General features: G+C 40.2%; 1 protein-coding gene across 1 annotated transcript in view; it reads right to left on the reverse strand.

Moving 5' to 3' along the window:
- LOC122817026 (fer-1-like protein 4) overlaps window positions 1–22644 on the reverse strand; it is a 1119105-nt gene that overhangs the window by 342004 nt on the left and 754457 nt on the right. The window contains exons 29-31 of the mRNA XM_044090141.1: window positions 16770–16938; window positions 15080–15183; window positions 13441–13581 (exon numbers count right to left, since the gene is read on the reverse strand). Coding sequence (XP_043946076.1) covers window positions 13441–13581; window positions 15080–15183; window positions 16770–16938 — 414 coding nt within the window. The remainder of the gene's footprint in view (window positions 1–13440; window positions 13582–15079; window positions 15184–16769; window positions 16939–22644) is intronic.

A 22644-nucleotide genomic window follows, 5' to 3' on the forward strand; every position in this document is an offset into this window, starting at 1 on the left:
AACCAAAAATATACAGGCAAAATAATGCAAAAAGACACTCACCAGTCTAAACAAACAAATCAAACAGCTGGTCAAATCTGCCAAAGCAAACTGTGAGGAAAAGATACCCTCCCGGGTGAAAGATAACCATAATTTTATTTAAAATTATGTTCGTATCCTCAGGGAAAATGCTCAGCAATGTGCCGAGTTAATCATGGAAACATGTTCAGCCAGCCTGAAACTATAGCAAAGCAGTTGCCAACAAGTCATTACATGGGAACGGGCCCTTACCTGTGCTTGCTAAAGTCAATAATACAGACTCCATGGGTCCCAACAACATTCCAGCATGCTTCTTAAACAGATTAAAACAGGATCTATCAGGGCCACTAGAAACCCTCTTTAACCACAGCCTCTGGATGGGCTTTGTCCTAAAGGAATGGAGGACTGCAATAGTAATTCGTCTTCACATGGAGGGCCCACCAACTGACCCAGGGAACTACAGACCCATAAGCTTGTCCAGTCTTACCTGCAAGGCCATGGAGAGAATTATCACATACCTGATCAATAACAACATAGGAAATCTTCAAACATTGGACCAGACCCAATGTGGATTTGTCAAAGGGAGGTCTTGCCTGCTCAATCTGGTGGACTTCTTCAAAAAACTGACCAAGGCTATTGATGAGGTAAAACAGTACACACTCCTTATTTAGACCTGGCCAAAGCTTTCAACACATTCCCACACTTGGGGATCATAGAGAAATTAATGCATTAAGCATAACCCCCTGCATTGTCAGGTAGATAGCAAACTGGCTCACTGACACGACACATTTTGTTCAGATAGGTGAATCCACTTCCAATAAGAAACCTGTTACTATCGGAGCCCCACAGGACTCAGTGTTGGGACCATTCTTGTTTGGTATGTACTTCTCTGAAGTGAAGGCCAATGCTGGAGGCCTCTTGCTCACCAAGTTCATGGACAACTGTAAGCTAGGAGCAATCATCAAATCTCCAAATGATGCTGACATCCTACAAACAGGCCTAAAAATGATCAATAACTGGTGCCAAAACCATGGTCTGAGACAAAATGCTAAAAAATTCATAATCATATCCTTCTGTAAATCAGATATCAGTGCAAATTATAATACTGATAGAACACCCCTAAAAGTAGACTAATTGGTGAGGGACCTAGGTACACAGATAGATAGTAACCTAAACTTTGACTACCAGGTAGCTATGGTAGTGAGGAGATCCTTCTGTTTGGCTCAACTTATAAGTAAAGGCATGGCATCAAGGTCAGAGGAAGTCATAGTGCCACTGTATTCGGCCATGATCAGGCTCATAATCGAATACAACGCTCCCTTCTGCATGTACCTAACCAGGCACTAACACCAACTGGAGTGGCCCCATAGGTTTCTCATTAAAAAATTCAAAGTGTAAGACACACATCTCATGTGGATCGACTAAAGGCTCTGTCCCTTTACTCTGTCTCATATAGTTTATTGAGAGGTGACTTACACCTGACCTACAAGGCATTCTCTGATCCATCCCTGATGAAAATGTTACATATTCACAAGAAAAACTATACAAGGGTTACCCACTCCATGGACCTGAAGCTTATTTGTGACTCTAACAGAACTTGCTGAAGAGACAGATTCGTATCCCAAAGGCTACTTTGTCTATGGAATAAACTTCCCATCTTTGTAAAACAAAGCCCGTCCCTCATTCTCTTCAAAAATAATTTGGATAAATGGATGGGGAAACCATAAATTCATTCCCAAGGTACTGCCCATGTCCCTTATGAACACAGACAGTCTGTAAAATGACTCAGGGCACAAACACCCAAAGACCCACTACCCAATACTACCCTATCCCATATCTGGGGAATTAAGATATAATATTGTCATATCCTGGGTATTATCGGCTAGACTTGTAAAGGCTTTCGGCCAATGACATCCCTAGATTTAAACACAATCCCTTTGTTTATAAGCTGTACAATATAGAAGGATTTTCTTACAGCAATAGACACATGTTGGTCAAACATTAGGTCACTGTGCAAATAAGTTTCCAAATCCTGAACAAATGGGTCAACTCTTAGAGGAGTATTGTCAATGTGTTTTTTTTTCCTGGAGTAAATGACTTCCCAAAGGATATAATAATGCATTTTTGACATTTAGTTTAAGTCCATGATTTTGGCACCAGTTATTTATTTGAGAAAAAACTTCATGCAGACTGGCTGTCATTTGGGTATTCAATGACTGCTCCTCACTTGCAGTCATTTGTAAACTTAGTCAGCCAGACCCTTTTGGTACTGGCTTTTACTTCAGAAAAGTAGATGTCAAACAGGAAAGGCATTTGTTCTGTGAAGGAATAGGAGGTCAAAAAGGGCTGGATCTTTCATGGCGTGAAAGGCTCAACAAGATCTCCACAAAAGAGTCTTAAAAGAGACTCTGCCTAAAAAGGTATTATGGGGGCAGCAAAGGCTTTAACCAGAATGCAAAACTCTTGTTGGAGAAGTGCAGACCATTCCTCACAAAGCAGGAAGGCATGCTAGCCATCTCATCCAAACTGGACACATACTGGACTCCCCCTTGAATGACACCACCTACATAGCCAATTAAAGCATCATTCTAGGTGTGACAAAATAGCACTCAAGACTAGTGTCTTTCCTGTCTCAGACAGATGCATGGTGAACTGAATCATACCTCTCTGCATATCCTTCTGTGCTGAGCTCCTAAGGTCATTCATGCCCACATGAACCAGAGACAGTTCATGTTCAATTATAGCATGCAAGGCATCTAAGAGCCCTTTTTATATCCCTGATCCTTGCTACAGAAAGTCAGCTGCCACCCTAATATTTAAGTTAAGCTTGAGGAACATCTAATGCTAGAGTACAACTGTAAATGCTTGACATGCTGAATAGAAAATTAACATGCCCATTATAATTTCTCTAATAATTTTATTATCCAGTTAGACAGTATAAAGATGATACCCACTGATAACAGAAATATAGAATTCAGTAAATAATGTATTGCAGTTTAAATTTCCAGTTTAGCATTCTTAACTGATTTTGCTTGGAATGTAATTAAGTTTAAATGTGCTTGAAATGGCATGTATTTCAAATAGATGTAATTAATTTTGTTCTTAAGGGAGCCCAGTTTCTGGTTGGAAGTGGCCTTGAGGCCATTTAACATACTTGGATATCAAATATATAAATACAGTACACAAATAAGGAATCTACTTTCATTATAGTTAGAGCTGACAAAGTAAGAGTTTCAAATTAGTTTGTTAGTGAATATAAACTTCTCTTATGTATAGTAACTACAGCTCTAGCAGATAACATTAAAGCTCAAAGTATAGAATGAATTAAATATTTAATATTTTACACTTTTGATACAGCAGAATAAACACTGAACTAGTTAAAGGACAACATTGATGTGTTAAATGTGGTTTTACAGAGGGCTGTAACCCATTCCCTAAAACTAAATATAGATACCTGATATCATATTATTTTACAGAAGATTATATGGTATGTTTTGCAAAATGACTATTTCCTTTAAGCCAGGCTGGTACGACCTTAGAATTGTGATGTACAGTAGGCAGTGTGGAGGTGCAAAAAAGAAATCTATGTACTTACAGCTGGCATGTATTTTCTGTTATTTAATTTTGTAGTTATCAGAATTAGACAAGAATGCACCATTCATTAATAATGATTTGCAGCACTTTAACATTTCAGAATTTTAGTCTTGACTATATGGTGGCTTATTTATTTCGATATATATATATATATCTTTATAATTTGCTAACCAGGTAGTTAAACAATTTCTGGAGCCTTTTTGCATATGTATATATATATATATATATATATATATATATATATATATATATATATATACACATATAGATATACATACATGCATGCTTGTGTTTGTGTGAGATGGCAGTTCACTTTGTCGAATAGTCAGTTTGTCCACAGAGAGAATTGCTTTGGTAACGGATTTTCTTGAGTGCTGGAGCTGATGACATGAGGAAGTTTTTGAGCTCAAGTGCTTGTGGATATGGCAAGTGTGGGATTGCTTTTTAGTGCCCAAAGTTTAGGATCTATCAAAAGTGTTGGCTTTAGGGATAGGAAGATAGGAATGTGTGTACAAGTATTTGCAGGTTAGGGTTAGTGTAAAGCTAGGGAAAGGGACAGACTTGGGTCAGATTCATTAATGCCTACGCTAAGTGCACACAATCTGCATTCAAGAACATCCCCACCACATGTTTTGTGCTTTCTAGTCACTCAAAAAGTTTATACTAAGTGTACATGTAGTCTACACTTTGTGGTAACATTTATGAATCCCCTGGATATTAAGGCTGCAAGAAAATTAGTAGGAAACCTAAAATTTGGAAGAAGAAGGTATGAGTTATGCTTCTGTTGTCTGTTTACTTAGAACACTATACACTTAGTTTAGGCGTTAAAGAATCCCAGGATTACTGTTGTGCATGTGTGTGTGCTGGTGGGTGTGACATATCTCTGACTGTCTTGTGCACTGGTACTGGTCTGGAAAAGTACAGTTTTGTACCTACCATAAATGTAGATGTTCGAAGATCCACATTGCTGCAGTCCTTACACTTGGGTAGTCCGCTGTCCTCAGTCGGCCCGAATATCAAAGTATAAGGCTGACGTCGGTCAAGGCGCATTAGACTGACATCAGGACGTCAGGGTACAAATGCGCATGACCGACGTCATATCCTCAGTCTTTTCTTGCCCCAGATGTCAGAAGACCCTAAAAAGAAAGGTCAAAACCAAAAGACAGCAAACAACCAACCAACCACCCTTGCACTAATAATATGTACAATATATACAATATACACAATATTTACAACCCAACCCACACAACCGCCTCTAACTACAGAGGGGAAGGAGGGAGGGTAAATTGGACTGCAGCAATGTGGATCTTCGAACATCTACATTTATGGTAGGTACAAAACTGTACTATGTTCTTCATCTCACATTGCTGCAGTCCTTACACTTGGGTAGAATCCCAAAGCAGAGGTAAGGGAGGATGGCAAAACTATAAAGCAGCAGGAGCTGCCAAAATGCCCTGTAAAATAGCAGTGGCAAAACCAGCCCTAGATTTAGAGTAAAGTGGAAGGTGATAATGCTTAGAGAAAGTATGCACTGAACTCCAAGTAGCTGCCTCCAAAATATCTTTAGTTGCCACCCCCCCTTAAAAAAGCTGTCGAAGTGGCAGTAGCCCTAGTGGAATGAGGCCTAATCCCAGCTGGAATCTCCTTACCATGATGGGAATAACAGAAAGCAATGCAAAACCCAATCCACTTAGAAATAGTTTGTTTTGACACAGGCTTGCCCTGACAACTTAAAGCAAAAGAAACAAATAACTGCTGAGACTGCCTGAACCCTTTAGTTCTGCTCAAATAATATCGCAACTGCCTGTGTACATCTAAAGTGTGCAAAATCTTTTCCCTTTTATTCTGGGGATTTGCATAAAAGGTAGGCAAATGAATAGTTTGGTTTAAAGCCACACTAGAAACCACTTTAGGCATAAAGGAAGGATTAGTACATAAAGATACCCTATCCTTATGGAAAATTAAGAAAGGCTCAACCGCCATAAGGGCCTGTAATTCAGAAACCCTTCTTGCAGAGGTAATGGCCAACAAAAAAGCAGTCTTCCATGATAAATATTTCAACTCGGCAGTAGCTGCAGGCTCAAAAGGTTGTAGAGTGAGTTTCTCCAACACAAAATTGAGATCCCAAGCAGGAGTAGGAGCTCTACGTGGGGGTCTTATATTCTTTGCCCCTCTAAGAAATTGCTTGAACAAAGGATGAGAAAACAATGGTGGGTCACAGTCATAGTGAGCAGAAATTGCTGCAGCATGAACCTTAATAGAAGAGAAGGACAAACCTTTGTCCAGTAACTCAGTAAGATATTGAAGAGCCACACTTAAATTAGGCTCAGAAACATCAAATTCCTTTGCTGCACTCCAAAATAAAAATCTCTTCCATTTATCTGCGTACACTTTCCTTGTACTAGGCCTTCTGGCATCCAAAATAACATTCAAAACTTGCTGTGGAAGTTGAGACCCTCCAGGGTTCAAAACAGAATATGCCAGGCTGTTAGGTGAAGAGAGTAAAGTTTGACATTGAGTAAATGACTGTTCTCCTGAGACAGCAGGTGTGGAATCGAAGGCAAAGGCCATGGAGGCTCCCGTACCAGACTTCTCAGTAATGGGTACCAGTGCTGTCGAGGCCAATCTGGAGCTATTAAAATCATCTTTGGCTTGTCCTGTCTGACCTTTAGGAGTACCTTTGGGAGGAGAGGCAGAGGTGGAAAGGCATACACATGAAGATTGCTCCAATTGAAAGAAAGAGCATCCACTTTCCAGGCTGTGGGATGAAACCTTTTTGTGCAAAACTTTGGCAGCTGGTAGTTTAGTGGAGAAGCGAACAGATCTATGTCTGGAGTTCCCCATGACACTGTCAATTTCTGAAATACATGAGGATCCATTTTCCACTCATGGGGATCCATAATTCGTCTGCTCAACACATCTGCTAAGGAGTTCTGTGCTCCGCAGAAACCTTGCCTGAAGATTTAGCTGTAAACTGAGAGCAGTCTCCCATAGAATCATTGCTTGCCTGCATAGAGGATAAGAATGTGTTCCCCCTTGCTTGTTGATGTACCATATGACAGTTGTGTTGTCTGTTAGAATCAACACCTGCCCTGGAAGAAGTAAATCCTTGAAAGCTATTAATGCAAATTGGACTGCTAACATCTCCTTCAAGTTGATATGTAGATGTTGTAGTCTGGCAGGCCACGTGTCTTGTATCCACTTTCGATTTAGATGAGCTCCCCAAGCTTTGTCTGAGGCATCTGTCGTTAGAATCTGACTCGCCTCTGGCCGGGTCACAGAGAGTCCCTTGTTTAGGTGACATTCCTGAGCCCACCACAAAAATTCCTTTTGAATGCAAGGTATTATCTGAATGACAGTGTCCAAATCCTGGCAGTGCTGTGTCCATACATTTTTGAGATACCATTGTAGCTTCCTCATATGCAGTTTGGCATTGGGAAGCACGAGAATACAAGATGCCATGAACCCCAAGGCTTGAAGGACTGTCCTTGCAGTCAGCCTGGACTGATGAGACAATTGATGGAAGTAAAGGGAAAGATTCTTTTGTTTGTCCGGGGTCAAAAAGGCCATCTGGGATACTGTATTCAGTCTTACACCCAGAAAGCACATGTCCTGAGAGGGTACTAGACTGGACTTTATTTCGTTCACAGAATACCCCAGGCATCTTAGCACTGCTATCACATATTGCAAATGATGAAGAAGTTCGTCCTTCCTTGAGCCAGAATCAGGCAATCGTCCAAATAAGGATAAATCTGTATTCCTTTTAGCCTGAAGAAAGCTATCACTGGAGCCAGAACTTCGTGAACACTCTGGGCAGTAGATAAGCCAAAGGGCAATGCAGAGAACTGATAATGAGAAGTCCCAGCCAACGCAGATGCTTCCTGCAACTCAGTCTGATAGGAACATGAAGGTAAGCCTCCTTGAGATCCAGAGTTACCATCCAGTGATCTTTGCCCAGCAGAGGTAAAAGCTGTTGTAACGTCAACATTTTGAACTTGGGAATGTCCAGATAAGTGTTGAGGATAGATAAATCCAAAATTGGTCTCCACGTGTTCCCCTTCTTTGGTACTAGGAACAGGCGAGAATAAAATCCCAGGCCCACTTCTGGCAGAGGGACCGGCTGTATGGCCCCTATTTGAAGTAGCAGAGAAATTTGTTTGTGAGCCTCTATTCTTTGTTGAGGAGGAACGTCTGGCATGCCTTTGAAAGGAGGCAAGGTATGGAAATAAAACCTGTAACCTTGGTGTATGATATCCAATACCCATCTGTCTTGGGTAATTAAACTCCAATTTTCCTTGAAAAGTGCCAACCTTCCTCCCAAAGGTGCTGCCAGACGAGAAGGCTCTGGCAGCTGAAAAGGTAGGTCATTGGGTCTGTTTACGAAAGGACTGACCCCTGCCCTCACCAAGACTGTGCAGGTGAACTCCTGTTCTAGGCCTGAAAGAGCCATGAGCTCTGCCCCTACCACGTCTAGATCTACCCCTAGACTGGGAATCATAAGAAGGATACGTCCACCCCTTGGTAGGTCAATTCCTACTAAACTTCGGAGGCTGAACCTGCAAAAAATCTTTAACAGTCTGCATAGACTTAGCCTTGTCTTCCATTTTCTTTAAGACTGCCTCCACAGGCGAACCAAACAACACATCAGACTGTAAAGGAGCATCTAAAATCCTTGTCTTAACATGGTCAGATAAATTCTGATCCCTCAGCCAGGCGTGCCTGCGAAGAACTGACCCAGTGGCAGCCACCCTAGACGAGGCCTGTACAGCATCAAAACCACATTGCAAAGAATGCTTACCCACCTGTTCAGAAACATGTACCAAATCTTGTAACTCCTTACACTCAATACCTTCCGCCAGAGCATCTACCTTAGACTTCAATTGAGAAAGTAGATAGTTTTGGTATTTCAACATGTGAAACTGGCAATTCAAAGCCCTCATAGCTAGGGTGGAAGAAGTATAGACTTTCTTTCCCCATCTATCCAAAGCCCTGGCCTCTTTATCTGGAGGAACCGGATTTGTTACAACAGAAGCCTTGACACCCTTAGGCCCCTGACTAACAGTTTCTGGGTCCGCCCTAGGACTCTTAAAAGATATTTATGAGCTTCAGGCACCCTGTAATACCTATCCGGTTTAACAGGAGCAGGAGGCAAAGAATCAGGATTAAGAGAAGCCTCTGCAAACACATCTTCCACAACATCCAGAACAGGAGGTATAGCCAAAGGCCTATGCTGGGGTAAAAACAAAAATTCCCTAAGCCTTTTCCTGGAATCAGAGAAGTCCTGACCTTCCCACTTAAAAAGTTCCCTCATGGAATGAAGAGTCTCTGAAAAAGAAAAATCCTCAGGAGGAGAAGCAGAAGGAGTAGAATCATCCACATCAGAATCAAAATAAGGAGAATACTCCTGCAAGTCTTCAGCCAAAGACTCTGAAGCATCCGAAGCCTGCTCAAAACTCCCCAACTCAGGTTCCACCCTAGGTCTCTTATCAGGAGGGGGCAAAGAACCTCTAATCAAAGTAATCAAATCTTCTGCCATTTTAAGCATATGCTTCTTGGGCACAGATCCTGAAGAACTAGGAGTGACACCAACTGAAGCTAAACCTGGCCTGCCTCTGGGAGAAGCCTTGGAAACAGAAGGAGAAGGCCTAACCACCCTAGGAAGGGAGGGGAGTACAGTAACCTGAGAAGCCCCTTCAGCCTGACCTGCCTCCTGAGAGGCCACATCCTGCAATAACAAAGTCTCCCTGGGACTCCAAAGAAACCTCCGGGAACCCCGGTTCCACCGACACCTCTAAAGAACCGGCGTCCGGCAGGACGGCTCTTCTTACCTGGGCTTAGCTGCTTTGTCCTTGCGCTTCTTGAAGAAGCGGACGCCGGAGCATCCGGCGGCATATTATAATTGCACCGCTTCCGAAGACTAACCTGGCACAATCTAACCTTCGCAATAGTGCGCTTATTGAACCTAGCACAAAAGCGACCCAACAACGCTGGGCTCAGACCCTAAACAAGGAATACACAAAGTATGATAATCTCTATGCGGTATCTGTTTCCCACAAGAAATACAGTTATTCACTTTTTCTGACATCCGGTAAACCACTGAGGCAAGAAAAAACTAAAATATTCCCCAACGGGTACTTAGCCAACTTTGACTCGGTCTGAAACTCGAATTGAAAAATTTCAGAACGAATGGCACTTGCAACGCTGCTTCTGCATCGGACCATGCGGCAAAAAAGACTGAGGATATGATGTCGGTCATGCGCATTTGTACCCTGACGTCCTGATGTCAGTCTAATGTGCCTTGACCGACGTCAGCCTTATACTTTGATATTCGGGCCGACCGAGGACAGCGGACTACCCAAGTGTAAGGACTGCAGCAATGTGAGATGAAGAACATCTTTTTTTTCCAAAGGTAAGTGGGTTCAAGTTAGTTGCAGGGACAGGGCTAGGATTAGGGTTAGCACATACTAGAATTTGGTAATGGTGGGTGGGGGGTTGATTTTTTTCAGTAAATATGTTTTTGATATGCCAGCATCAATCACCTATATTTTGATGATTGTATGCATTATTATTACATCCTATACTATTATATTGTTTGGGTGAGTGTGTGTGTCTGTGTGTGTATGTGTGTGTGTGTGTGTGTGCGTGTGTGTGTGTGTGTGTGTGTGTGTGTGTGTGTGTGTGTGTGTGTGTGTGTTTTATGCATGCCTTACTGATAGAGGTCAAAACTTTAAACATATGTATTCAGTGCATATACAAAACCTCCTTTTAAATAATATTCCTTAAGTACGTAACATAAAGCACTGCAGTTTAGCTTCAAATGTCACCGTCAACAAAATCTTTGAGCAGAATTACAGCCTTTAAAACACAGCTATAAATGAACTCCAGTGACAAGCACTCATTTTGATAATTTCCTTTGGGGTGATTATTAACCATGTTTATACACAGCTTTTGTCTATTTTATGATTACAGACTTATCTAGCTCTTTGTGAACCATAACTGTTCTGCAATGATTTAATTGACTTTCTTCAAGAACTACAAATTGTACTTTTATATTATGGATGAGCTATTCCTCCTGTATGTGGCTATATACATAGATATGGTTTTGTGACTTACCTAAAACTTACATGACTTCAAATTACATTTGAATTTAAGAAAAATGAATTCAAGTTGTAATTAATTAATAGCCATGTTTTTTTCCCCTTGTACCCCCTTACTTTAACAGATTCTGAGATTGATGCACCTAGGGAAGAGGGATTCCCTCTCAGTAGATTTCAGTACAGGTGTATCTGAGATTGATGCACCTAGGGAAGAGGGATTCCCTCTCAGTAGATTTCAGTACAGGTGTATCTGAGATTGATGCATCTAGGGAAGAGGGATTCCCTCTCAGTAGATTTCAGTACAGGTGTATCTGAGATTGATGCACCTAGGGAAGAGGGATTTCCTCTCAGTAGATTTCAGTACAGGTGTATCTGAGATTGATGCACCTAGGGAAGAGGGATTTCCTCTCAGTAGATTTCAGTACAGGTGTATCTGAGATTGATGCACCTAGGGAAGAGGGATTCCCTCTCAGTAGATTTCAGTACAGGTGTATCTGAGATTGATGCACCTAGGGAAGAGGGATTCCCTCTCAGTAGATTTCAGTACAGGTGTATCTGAGATTGATGCACCTAGGGAAGAGGGATTTCCTCTCAGTAGATTTCAGTACAGGTGTATCTGAGATTGATGCATCTAGGGAAGAGGGATTCCCTCTCAGTAGATTTCAGTACAGGTGTATCTGAGATTGATGCACCTAGGGAAGAGGGATTCCCTCTCAGTAGATTTCAGTACAGGTGTATCTGAGATTGATGCACCTAGGGAAAAGGGATTCCCTCTCAGTAGATTTCAGTACAGGTGTATCTGAGATTGATGCACCTAGGGAAGAGGGATTTCCTCTCAGTAGATTTCAGTACAGGTGTATCTGAGATTGATGCACCTAGGGAAAAGGGATTCCCTCTCAGTAGATTTCAGTACAGGTGTATCTGAGATTGATGCACCTAGGGAAGAGGGATTCCCTCTCAGTAGATTTCAGTACAGGTGTATCTGAGATTGATGCATCTAGGGAAGAGGGATTCCCTCTCAGTAGATTTCAGTACAGGTGTATCTGAGATTGATGCAACTAGGGAAGAGGGATTCCCTCTCGGCAGATTTCAGTACAGGTGTATCTGAGATTGATGTACCTAGGGAAGAGGGATTCCCTCTCGGCAGATTTCAGTACAGGTGTATCTGAGATTGATGCACCTAGGGAAGAGGGATTCTCTCTCAATAGATTTCAGTACAGGTGTATCTGAGATTGATGTACCTAGTGAAGAGGGATTCCCTCTCAGTAGATTTCAGTACAGGTGTATCTGAGATTGATGTACCTAGGGAAGAGGGATTCCTCTCAGTAGATTTCAGTACAGGTGTATCTGAGATTGATGTACCTAGGGAAGAGGGATTCCTCTCAGTAGATTTCAGTACAGGTGTATCTGAGATTGATGCACCTAGGGAAGAGGGATTCCCTCTCAGTAGATTTCAGTACAGGTGTATCTGAGATTGATGCACCTAGGGAAAAGGGATTTCCTCTCAGTAGATTTCAGTACAGGTGTATCTGATATTGATGCACCTAGGGAAGAGGGATTCCCTCTCAGTAGATTTCAGTACAGGTGTATCTGAGATTGATGCACCTAGGGAAGAGGGATTCCCTCTCAGTAGATTTCAGTACAGGTATATCTGAGATTGATGCACCTAGGGAAAAGGGATTCCCTCTCAGTAGATTTCAGTACAGGTGTATCTGAGATTGATGCACCTAGGGAAGAGGGATTCCCTCTCAGCAGATTTCAGTACAGGTGTATCTGAGATTGATGCACCTAAGGAAGAGGGATTCCCTCTCAGTAGATTTCAGTACAGGTGTATCTGAGATTGATGCACCTAGTGAAGAGGGATTCCCTCTCAGTAGATTTCAGTACAGGTGTATCTGAGATTGATGTACCTAGTGAAGAGGGATTCCTCTCAGTAGATTTCAGTACAGGTGTATCTGAGATTGATGCACCTAGGGAAGAGGGATTCCCTCTCAGTAGATTTCAGTACAGGTGTATCTGAGATTGATGCACCTAGGGAAGAGGGATTCCCTCTCAGTAGATTTCAGTACAGGTGTATCTGAGATTGATGCACCTAGGGAAAAGGGATTTCCTCTCAGTAGATTTCAGTACAGGTGTATCTGATATTGATGCACCTAGGGAAGAGGGATTCCCTCTCAGTAGATTTCAGTACAGGTGTATCTGAGATTGATGCACCTAGGGAAGAGGGATTCCCTCTCAGTAGATTTCAGTACAGGTGTATCTGAGATTGATGCACCTAGGGAAAAGGGATTCCCTCCCAGTAGATTTCAGTACAGGTGTATCTGAGATTGATGCACCTAGGGAAGAGGGATTCCCTCTCAGCAGATTTCAGTACAGGTGTATCTGAGATTGATGTACCTAGGGAAAAGGGATTCCCTCTCAGTAGATTTCAGTACAGGTGTATCTGAGATTGATGCACCTAGGGAAGAGGGATTCCCTCTCAGTAGATTTCAGTACAGGTGTATCTGAGATTGATGCACCTAGGGAAGAGGGATTCCCTCTCAGTAGATTTCAGTACAGGTGTATCTGAGATTGATGCACCTAGGGAAGAGGGATTCCCTCTCAGTAGATTTCAGTACAGGTGTATTTTTGTACCCATTGCTGTTCACACCCGAGGCATTCACAGTGAGTGTATACGTCTCACAGATACATACAGCAAATCTTAGTATAAACTCCTAATACAGCAGCTTACCTGATCTTCAATTTCCTCCAGAGAGGCGTAATATTTTGACCACCAGTCCAGTTCTTCTTTTTCTGGTTTCTCTTCTTCATATTCTTCTAATTCGTTGGTCATGATTAAGAGTTTTTTAGCATTCACTTTCTTTAAAGGATCCTGAATTTAAAGAGTAAGAAGTAACAGAACGTGTTACAAACAAGCTTATTTTTGAGCTAATATCAACATTTGCATATTGCCATGCTGAAATTTGAACTGTTGTTTTTCTAATTCAAAAACAAGTCAGAGTATAAAGCATATGACAATGTTTCTGGCAAAAATGTGGTTCACTGTAGATAGAACCTACATTACAATGTATACAGGCCTTCAAAACTATTAAAATAAGTTGAATGCAGAAAAGAGAAGCCGCTGTAATCCCTTTTCATTTATGTAATACCTTTTACTATTGTGTTGTAAGCATTGTAAAAACGTGCAAAAAAGAATCAAGTTAACAATATTGTCACCACTAATGGATAAGAAATGTAGCTGGCATTTAGGTAAGTACAAATGTTTTACATAAAAACATGTCTACAAAAATTCTTGACTGCTCTGTTCTGAATCATAGTTTGAGATTTGTCTAGGTAGTTAGGGATCAGTTCAGACTGATTATGTATACTATTTGATGGGGTACTGAATGATATTACTTAGAACACAGGCTTAACTTAGCAGACTTTGGAGTCATATCATTTTAACACATTACATGTGTAGTGAGAAGCACAGACTAAGAAACTGCTACTGAGATAGCTAAGCTAACCATGTTTATCTCTAATTAGCAGTACAATTTGGGATTTAGCCTAAGTAACTTATAGAAGGACAATTTCAGTGTTTGGCAGTCCTCAGATATGAAGACAACGCTGCTGCTTCCTTTGAAAGTAATAAATGTATGGGCTAAAATATAAATCAGTCTATCCAGTCAATCACAGAAAGCATGAGCCATAGTAAATTAACATTTATTTATTTACTGGACTTGTCCTATTAGACTATTTAATGAATTTCCTAATTAGACTATTTAATCTCTAAATTTTATCATTTTAAAAATAGAAAGTACAGTATACAAAAAAATCTAGCATCATAGGAGTTACAAGGTCACTGAACTTCAAGGCCATTTCTGCCTTGCCAGTACCCACCCTTAGGCCTTACCTCTCTTTTCAAGGAGGGTCAGACCAATCATACCAGGGGTGAATTTATGAACACTCATCCAGTTTTCCGTCTCCTTTTTAAAGGCATTCAGTGTGCCACAGTGTTTAACGAGGTTTGGACATTTGTTCCAGGGAAAGGATAGGTGCTGCATGGCAGATCCATCCTTCCTCTTTGTTTTCTGTCTCCTTTTTAAAGGCATTCAGTGTGCCACAGTGTTTAACAAGGAGACGGCATTTGTTCCAGAGAAAGGATAGATGCTGCATGGCAAATCCATCCTTCCTCTTTGACTTTATTTGTTGGAGTAGGTTTAGATCTCTGGCCCTAGTGTTCGCTGGATAGTTTGATCTGTTCAAGTATAAGAATTGTTGGACTACTGGATCCCTTATAGCCCTCTAAGCAAGCCACAGGTAACCCCAATGCCTCTAAGAAACTGAGGGTACTAAACTAGTATTGAAAGTCCACACCATGAGTCACCTACCATTAAGTGGTTCAGTGCAGTTTTCTTACTTGCAGGCGCACTTTCAATTGCCTCCATGTTAACCACAGTATGAGAAGAACTGGGTCCATCTGTATTTCTCTTTGCTAAAGAAATAACACACAACATAAAGTATATCATTAACAACTTTTCACTACAATATAGGCATTTACTGTATAGTCTTAAATTTCAGATTTCATCCTTGTGTCCCTGATAAGAAAAAGTTACTCCTTACAAAGGCAATCTTCTCTTCGCAGAGCAACCATTAAGTCAGGCTTTTAAAGATATCTTGATCTTAGACACTAGCACTCTCAATGAAGCTTAGCTGTTAATAATGCAACCCTTCCCTCTAAGTAACAGTTTTGTTGTTTCAGTAGCTTCACCCTGTGGGGAAATAGGAATCACATGGTAGACTGTTGCCAATATCTCAGTTAACTACTCCTTTCCTTTCTCCCATTTTCCATGCAAATGATTTTTAGGAACTAATGATTAACAATTTAAAGAAATAAAACTATATATTTATTTTCTTTCTTGGGTGGTTTCACACTGTGTGTCCTAGACATTCTTTAAACAAAGCTTTCTAGTCAAACTTGGACATTTGCCTCTAGTGTGTCATACAAAAGCCCATCTGATAGTAAGACAACTTTTGCCAGCCACTGTTAAATACAACAAATGTTATTGTTCTAAAAGCCCACCTAAAGATCCTTTAAGCTATGTAGCTGTTTAACAGATAAGCACTTAGCAACACAGACTCAGTAAGAAGAACATTTCATGATTTGCAACAATGGTGATACATGCATTAAACAGTACTCTATCAGAAACTGATGTCAGTCTGTTAGTTCCATCATAAGCACTCTGTAACATTCCCAGATAATCCTTTCTTTGTTAGGAGACAACCACACAAACCACCATGTCAAGATTTGAATATAAAGCAGTTGAAAAGTTTTATTCTAGTTCAGGGAGTGCTGGCCTGATTAAGAACTAGAACATGGGTTAACTATCTTCGAGGATTTGGCTACATGCCTATATTGTTAATCTTAGATGTGATATCTGCAGAAGGCAGCCTTGTTTGGAAAAAATTTGTCAGTGGTAATAAGCTTAACAGTATACATTTCACACTATTTTTACACACACATATCATATGGCACAGTGGTGCAGCGGTTTGCATTGCCAGCTCAAAGCAAGAGGTTCTCTGGTTCAATTCTTGGCTGGGGTGCCTTCTGTGTGGAGTCTGCATGTCCTCCCTGCATTTGTGTGGGTTTCCTCCAGATGTTCTGGTTTCCTCCCACATTACAAAGACATGCATCTGGAGCGTTCCTCCCCAGGCATCTGCTGAAAATTGGCTCTGTCCTAGTTGGACTTTCCTGGTAAACAAATGTTAAATACATAAAAATTTAGCTAAGGTTGGCATCCAAAGTTTTTGGTCATCCCACTCTGGAAATACATAATTAGTGCAAATAAAAATAATGTATCTATACAAAAAGGAATAAAGTAGTCTTTCACCACTGTAGCAGAAATTTTAGGTTCTATCTCTCCATGAATGAAAACACATTGTACTTGGGAATTATGCCAGCTTTATTAACACAAAATATTTCTATCAGACAAGGGTCTGGCATTGGCCTTAAGCCCCAGCTACAGATTAAAATGGCCCCGTCACAAGTATGTTTTGGTATAGATATTCTGGGATACTTACGCTCTGAAGTTGGCTCAGGCTCATCCTTGTCGTTATCCATCTCTTCCTTTGAGAACTTCATAATATTGGTGACGATATGACTTCCCACAAGTACAGTTCGTCCAAAGGCCCGACGTTCTTTAACATAGATACTGAGAGGAGGGTGTAAGTATACTAGTTCAGGCAAGTTCTGAAAGTTAAAACATTAAGGTGGAAGCAGGATTCATATCATTCATTTCAAAATAGTAAATACTTCATAGAGCTTAATATCAAATGTATTAATTTTTAATGTTGTAACCGAACTTAAAAAAAATAAAGACATCAATTAAGCTCTGATTACAAACCTACAGGACTTTTACTCTTTTACTGTATTTTGATATAAACAGTCGAGGTCATGTGGTTTCAGGTTCTACAGAAGAATGCAAATGAAATTATTCTAATAAAGGTAGATAATTTGACAGAACACATGTCCTACTATAGGTCAGCAGCAAGTAGAAGAAAGTGGGCCTTAACATGGAATGGAGTTCACAAACATATGCATATTAAAACAGAAAATAGAAAGGACATATACAGATGGGAAAAGGCAGTTTAAAATTTGTCATTTTTATCATAATGCTATTTTACAGGCACCAGATAAATGACTGCTAACAGATGATTCTCACAGCATGGTAACGCTGAATCAGGGACGTCGGGAGGCATACGCACTGTACTGATTTCAGTACAACTTATTAAGAAGGGGGGTAGCGTAGTGTTAGCATTTTAAATTTTCTTGTTTTTCGCGCTTTACTGCACGATGACGTCAGCTCATCAGGGCAGCCAGTCGGAATGGAGCTCACCGCACGCACATGTATTTCCGGCCAGTGCTTTTCGAGCGGGAAGCGTTATTCAAAGCAGGAGGATTCAAGCATTATGTTGAAGCGGGAGGATTTTCGAGCGGGAAGCGTTATTCAAACAGGAGGATTCAAGCATTATGTTGGTCTCACTTCAAGGGTCTTGCAACCGAGGGGTTGGTGAGTAATAGAGTGTGTGTGTGTGTGTGTGTGTGTGTGTGTGTGTGTGTGTGTGTGTGTGTGTGTGAAAATGCCCCAGAGAGAGACATTCTCCCCTACAAAGCTATCCTCAGGACAGGATCTAAAGTTGTATGCATTAAAAGCATGTATAGAAGGAATAATGTCACTGCATTACAACCATGTTCCTGTAATTATATAAATGCCTATATTTTCATGAATTTGGAAGACCGTGAGAGTGGGTAGCATTTTGTTTAGGCTTCTAGCATTGATTAGTGCATGGTTAATGTGGACCTGGTATAAAAATGTTAAGTTAGGTGCAGGAGACACCGTTTTCGTAAGAAACGGTACTATGGTAGCAAAATACATATCTGTCACTATACAGAAGCCCTGGCAAGACATAGTGTAGCAGATAAAACTGTTTACCATCTTCTTCCAATCTAACACAGAACTGTTTACCATCTTTTTCCAATCTGACACAAATTGCAATGACACCAAGTGCTGTCCAATTGTTAAAGTTGATTTTTTTTTTTTTTTTTTTACTGTACTGAGGCGTCATTCTTCGTGATAGTAGGAAACTGCTCAAAACTAGTTGGTTACAAGTCTCACAATATGCAAAGACCTTGACCAGGTCTTCTTAGTGTAAATATTGATAAGACTATCATCCAGGGGTAGTCTGAAGGGGGTGAGTGAGTAGTGAGGAGAATAACATGGTTTCCTTTGCTTAGGGTTCCATTTCATCAGTACAGTTGACATCATACAGGGAGTATTTGAAGATTTTTTTTCCCCTTTTTTGGATTCTATTGCAGTTTTTGTTAATGTAAGATTTTTGTACTACGTTTTCTTAATTGGACCGTCTTATCATAGCAATCATAGGAATACAAGGCTATTAGACAAGAGGCCATGTGTGCCATGCCAATAACCACCCTCAAACTCTAGAAACCTTTTCATGGAGGACAAGGCCTGCAAGTCCTGAATTATATTTTAGGGTACTCATCCAATTGTCTATGTTTGAAGGGAGACAGGGAATTACACTGCTTGACACTCAAAGATGGAGTCTATTTCAAAACAAGCGGAAGTGCTAGGTGTTCTATTCATTCTCTGACGTAGATCGGATTTCTTCTTCTAGTGTTGGCTGTACTGTTTACAGACTGAGAAAAAGCAAGTCTCAGTTAATGGGAACACTGAAGCCATAGAAAGCAAGGCATAGGTCTCACTTCGAGTCCATAGGACACTGAGTATAAGGAGAGTGACTGTAGCCTCTCCTGACAGATAAGAATTTTGGAATCCGAGATTTGTTTTGTTAGGAACATCTATGGACTTCAGAGTTCTTTGATATATCTAGTGAGATACATGATAATGGCTGCATTATATTCTATAGTTGGTTTAAACATGGCAGAGTACAGGAGAACAATAATGTCATTGTTTTTGGAAGAAGTGTTCTTTGCTGGTTAATTGTGATGCATAGGGCTTCCTAACTACAGTAGCTAATTGTGATCAAAGGAGAAGAAGCTATCTACCCAGGTGCTCAGGTCCCTGATGAAACATTAGAGAGTGAGTCATTATTGCAGTCAGTGGCAGCAAATTGTTGCTTTCCTAAGTAGATGATACTGCATTATTTCAGACCTTTCTTAGTGCACCATGTATTAACATTATAATTCCACATGAAGGCCATTTGTATCATCCATTGATTTGACATCTAAACCCATCTTGCAATAATTGGCAAATTTAGATGGCTGTAGAGCCCTGCTATTGTGCTGAGGTCACAGATATCTTGCACAAACAGGTTGCAAGGTGTGGCTGTAGCACACAACACCCTGGACTGGAGTACAACTATCCCTGGAATGAATTTCCATGTTTACTATAGAAGGTCATACTGGGCATGCTCCTGCACCTAGGAAAATAAAGCCCATGTCTGAAACCACAACGGACTATATATATAATATATATATATAAATATATATATCTATATATGTATGGCCCAGGTGGGATGTACTGGTGATTACTTATGGTGGTGTGGTAGGGAATACCTCAGGCTTGAACCCTGTACCTTGTATGCAGGTGTTAAAGATCTGAATTTCCTACCCACCACCATTTGTAAAAAAAATTGCAGATTTTTGCCTCATATTTGAAATGATCAATATCTGTATCGTATCTGTGGTTTTTAAATATTGCAATGCTTGAAATTTGATGGTGCAGTGGTAGCAACGTAGCATTGATGCCTCACAGCTGTCGGTTCTTGGGTTTGGTTCTTGGCTGGGGTGCCTTCTTTGTGGGGGGTCTGTATCTTCTCCCTGTGTTTGTGTGGGTTTGCTTTTGTGTCCTCCCATGTTACAAAGACATGTCTGCATTATTTTTTCCTGAGCCTCTGCTGAGAATTGTGGGGTTTTTTTGTTCCAAGTCAGACTGTCCTGATTAACAAATTGACAGGCATTTAAATTTCAGACTTCAGGTTTCTGAATGTTTACTTCCTTACATATTTGATGGTGCAGTGGCAGTATTGTTGCCTCACAGCTGTAGGTTTTCTGGTTTGATTCTTGGCTGGGGTGCCTTCTGTGTGGAGTCTGCATCTTATCCCTGTGTTTGTGACATAGTAAAACAACTTTTTATTCTAGCAATAAATATATACTAACACAACCTTTTTATAGCAATTTTTTTAAGTTTATGACTATTTGAAATTTATCCTTATTTTTGGGACTGTAATACCCTGTTATTGGCTTTGTCCAGGTTTTTTTGTGCTAAGGTTAACAGCTATGGCAAGAACTGAATTCACTGAATATGTTTGAGGGCTGTATTCCCTCATTACTGGGTTTGTCCAGGTGTTTTGTGCTAAGAGGTTGACAGCTATGGTGAGAACTGAATTCATTAAATGATAGCCATTTAAGTTTCAGTCTTCCTCTCTTTCACAAAGCAGGTGATTTGGCATAGTGGTATGTTGTTCTGACTATTTTGCACAGTGACCTTGGCAGTAAAATGTATGATGGTAACACAGCATTTTATTCTAGCAGCTTTCCAAGATTATACAAGCAATGTTTAATGTGCTCCTGTTTTTGCCCTTTGACCCACCCCAATAAATTTGGCTTTTTCCAGACTTCTTGTGCTGCGAAGTTGAGATGTAGTTGAGTATTGCGTAGATTTTACAAGGAACTGAGAGCTGCAGGGGAAGAGAAGTTTAGTGCTGATTATGCTAAATGCTCACATTGCTAGTAGCACAAAATGTTGTGTACTTGCTTTTAATGCAGAAGGTTGTTGGTTCTACTCCCATAAGGGGTGAATGCTGCTGTACTGAAAGTTAAGACACTAACTATGAGCCTGTTATCAGTTTGCCATCCATTTCCTATTGCAATATTACTAGCTTATTATTAATGTAATTTAGGCAATTTATTCCTCAGGGGCATCAGACACTATTTTTCGGTGAAGTCATGAAATATAAAGGTGACTGCTAGCAGCAACCTCTTCATTAGTTAGATTTATTTAACGTGGAATTATTTAGATGACTTTTTTTACTACTTCAGAGATTGTGCATATTATTTATTGATAATGGTGGACTGTAGAAGTTTGACTAGACTTTTATGATGGGAATGTTCTGAACTGGGCAGTTTTGTTTCATTGTTTACTGGAAAAATGTTCAAAGCAATAGGAAGGTGTATCAAAGAGCACATGTATGTTTCATATGCAAGGGGCCTATGATTTAAAAGCAGCCCAGAATTAATTTTTATCTGCCACGGGTAAAATGTATTTTTCTTTCAATGTGGGTTTTAATGTTGTTTCAATGAATGTGAGTTTCAAGGGCAGAGAAGTTTTAATGCCAAGTTTGTTTAGTAGATGTCTTAGTGTTTGTGCTGTAAAATGCAAAATAAAACTTTCAAATGAAGTTCAAATCATCAAAGAAGTAAATCAGTATGCACATTAGTGTTTATGGTAAATGGAGTGAAATAGCAAAGTAATGGATCATTGGAATGGCTGCAGGGGGAGGCTCCATTCGACCATGGTTTTGTGAGGGGGAAGGGCGGCAAACTTAGACAGCCCCAGCTGAACTATACCTCCCAACTGTCCAGATTTTCAAAGCATGAATAGATTTTTTGCTTCTTATTTTTGGTTTGTTCCTCAATTTGTGGTTTTCTGGCAAATGATTTAGGAATTAAGTCACTAAATAATGACACACTAGTTTCAGATTTTATAACCTTCAGAAAAATGCATGCTAAAATAAGACCTGTTCTATCAACTGTCCCAGTTTATACAAGAGCAATTTTTAATACTGTTTATATGTTCCCTCAATATATTTGGCCTTGTCCAGATTTATTGCATTAACAGGTTGAGAGGTACATGCAAATTGCTTTATAGAATTAGGCATAGCCAAACCTCAACTGTCCCTGATTTTGGCTCAAAATGTTGCTCTTCCCCTAATGATCCCTCCACAAAATAGCAATTTTGGAAGAAAACATAGAGGATTTACTTTACTTTTATAAATAACTGTAATGATCAGAGTTATACATTACTTTTATTTCAGAAATGCATGTAGATTCTCTAATTTTGTCAGCTGCTCTAAGTTAACTGTACTCATATTAAAATGGTGTCCCTCCTTTGACAGGTTCCCAGCTGTATTGTCTGGCAATTTTATATTTTTGCATCACATTTTTGGTCCGTTTTTCATAAAATTGCAGTTTTCTGGCAAATTAGTGGCAAATTGTTAAAGACTGAAGTTAGAAAATAATGCAGACATTTCAGTTTCAGATTTCATACCTTTCAGAAAATTCGTACTGATGCAAGACCTACTACTATTCTATTATCTTTCTAAGTTTATAAGAGCAATATTTAAAAAAATGTCCTTATTTTTGGGCCTTTGCCTCAGTTTTATTTATGAGTTTGTTGCTGTAAGAGGTTGAGAG

This window comes from Protopterus annectens, chromosome 12.part0 (assembly GCF_019279795.1).
Source record: "Protopterus annectens isolate FY-2018-M chromosome 12.part0, PAN1.0, whole genome shotgun sequence".
NCBI classification, from domain to species: domain Eukaryota; kingdom Metazoa; phylum Chordata; order Ceratodontiformes; family Protopteridae; genus Protopterus; species Protopterus annectens.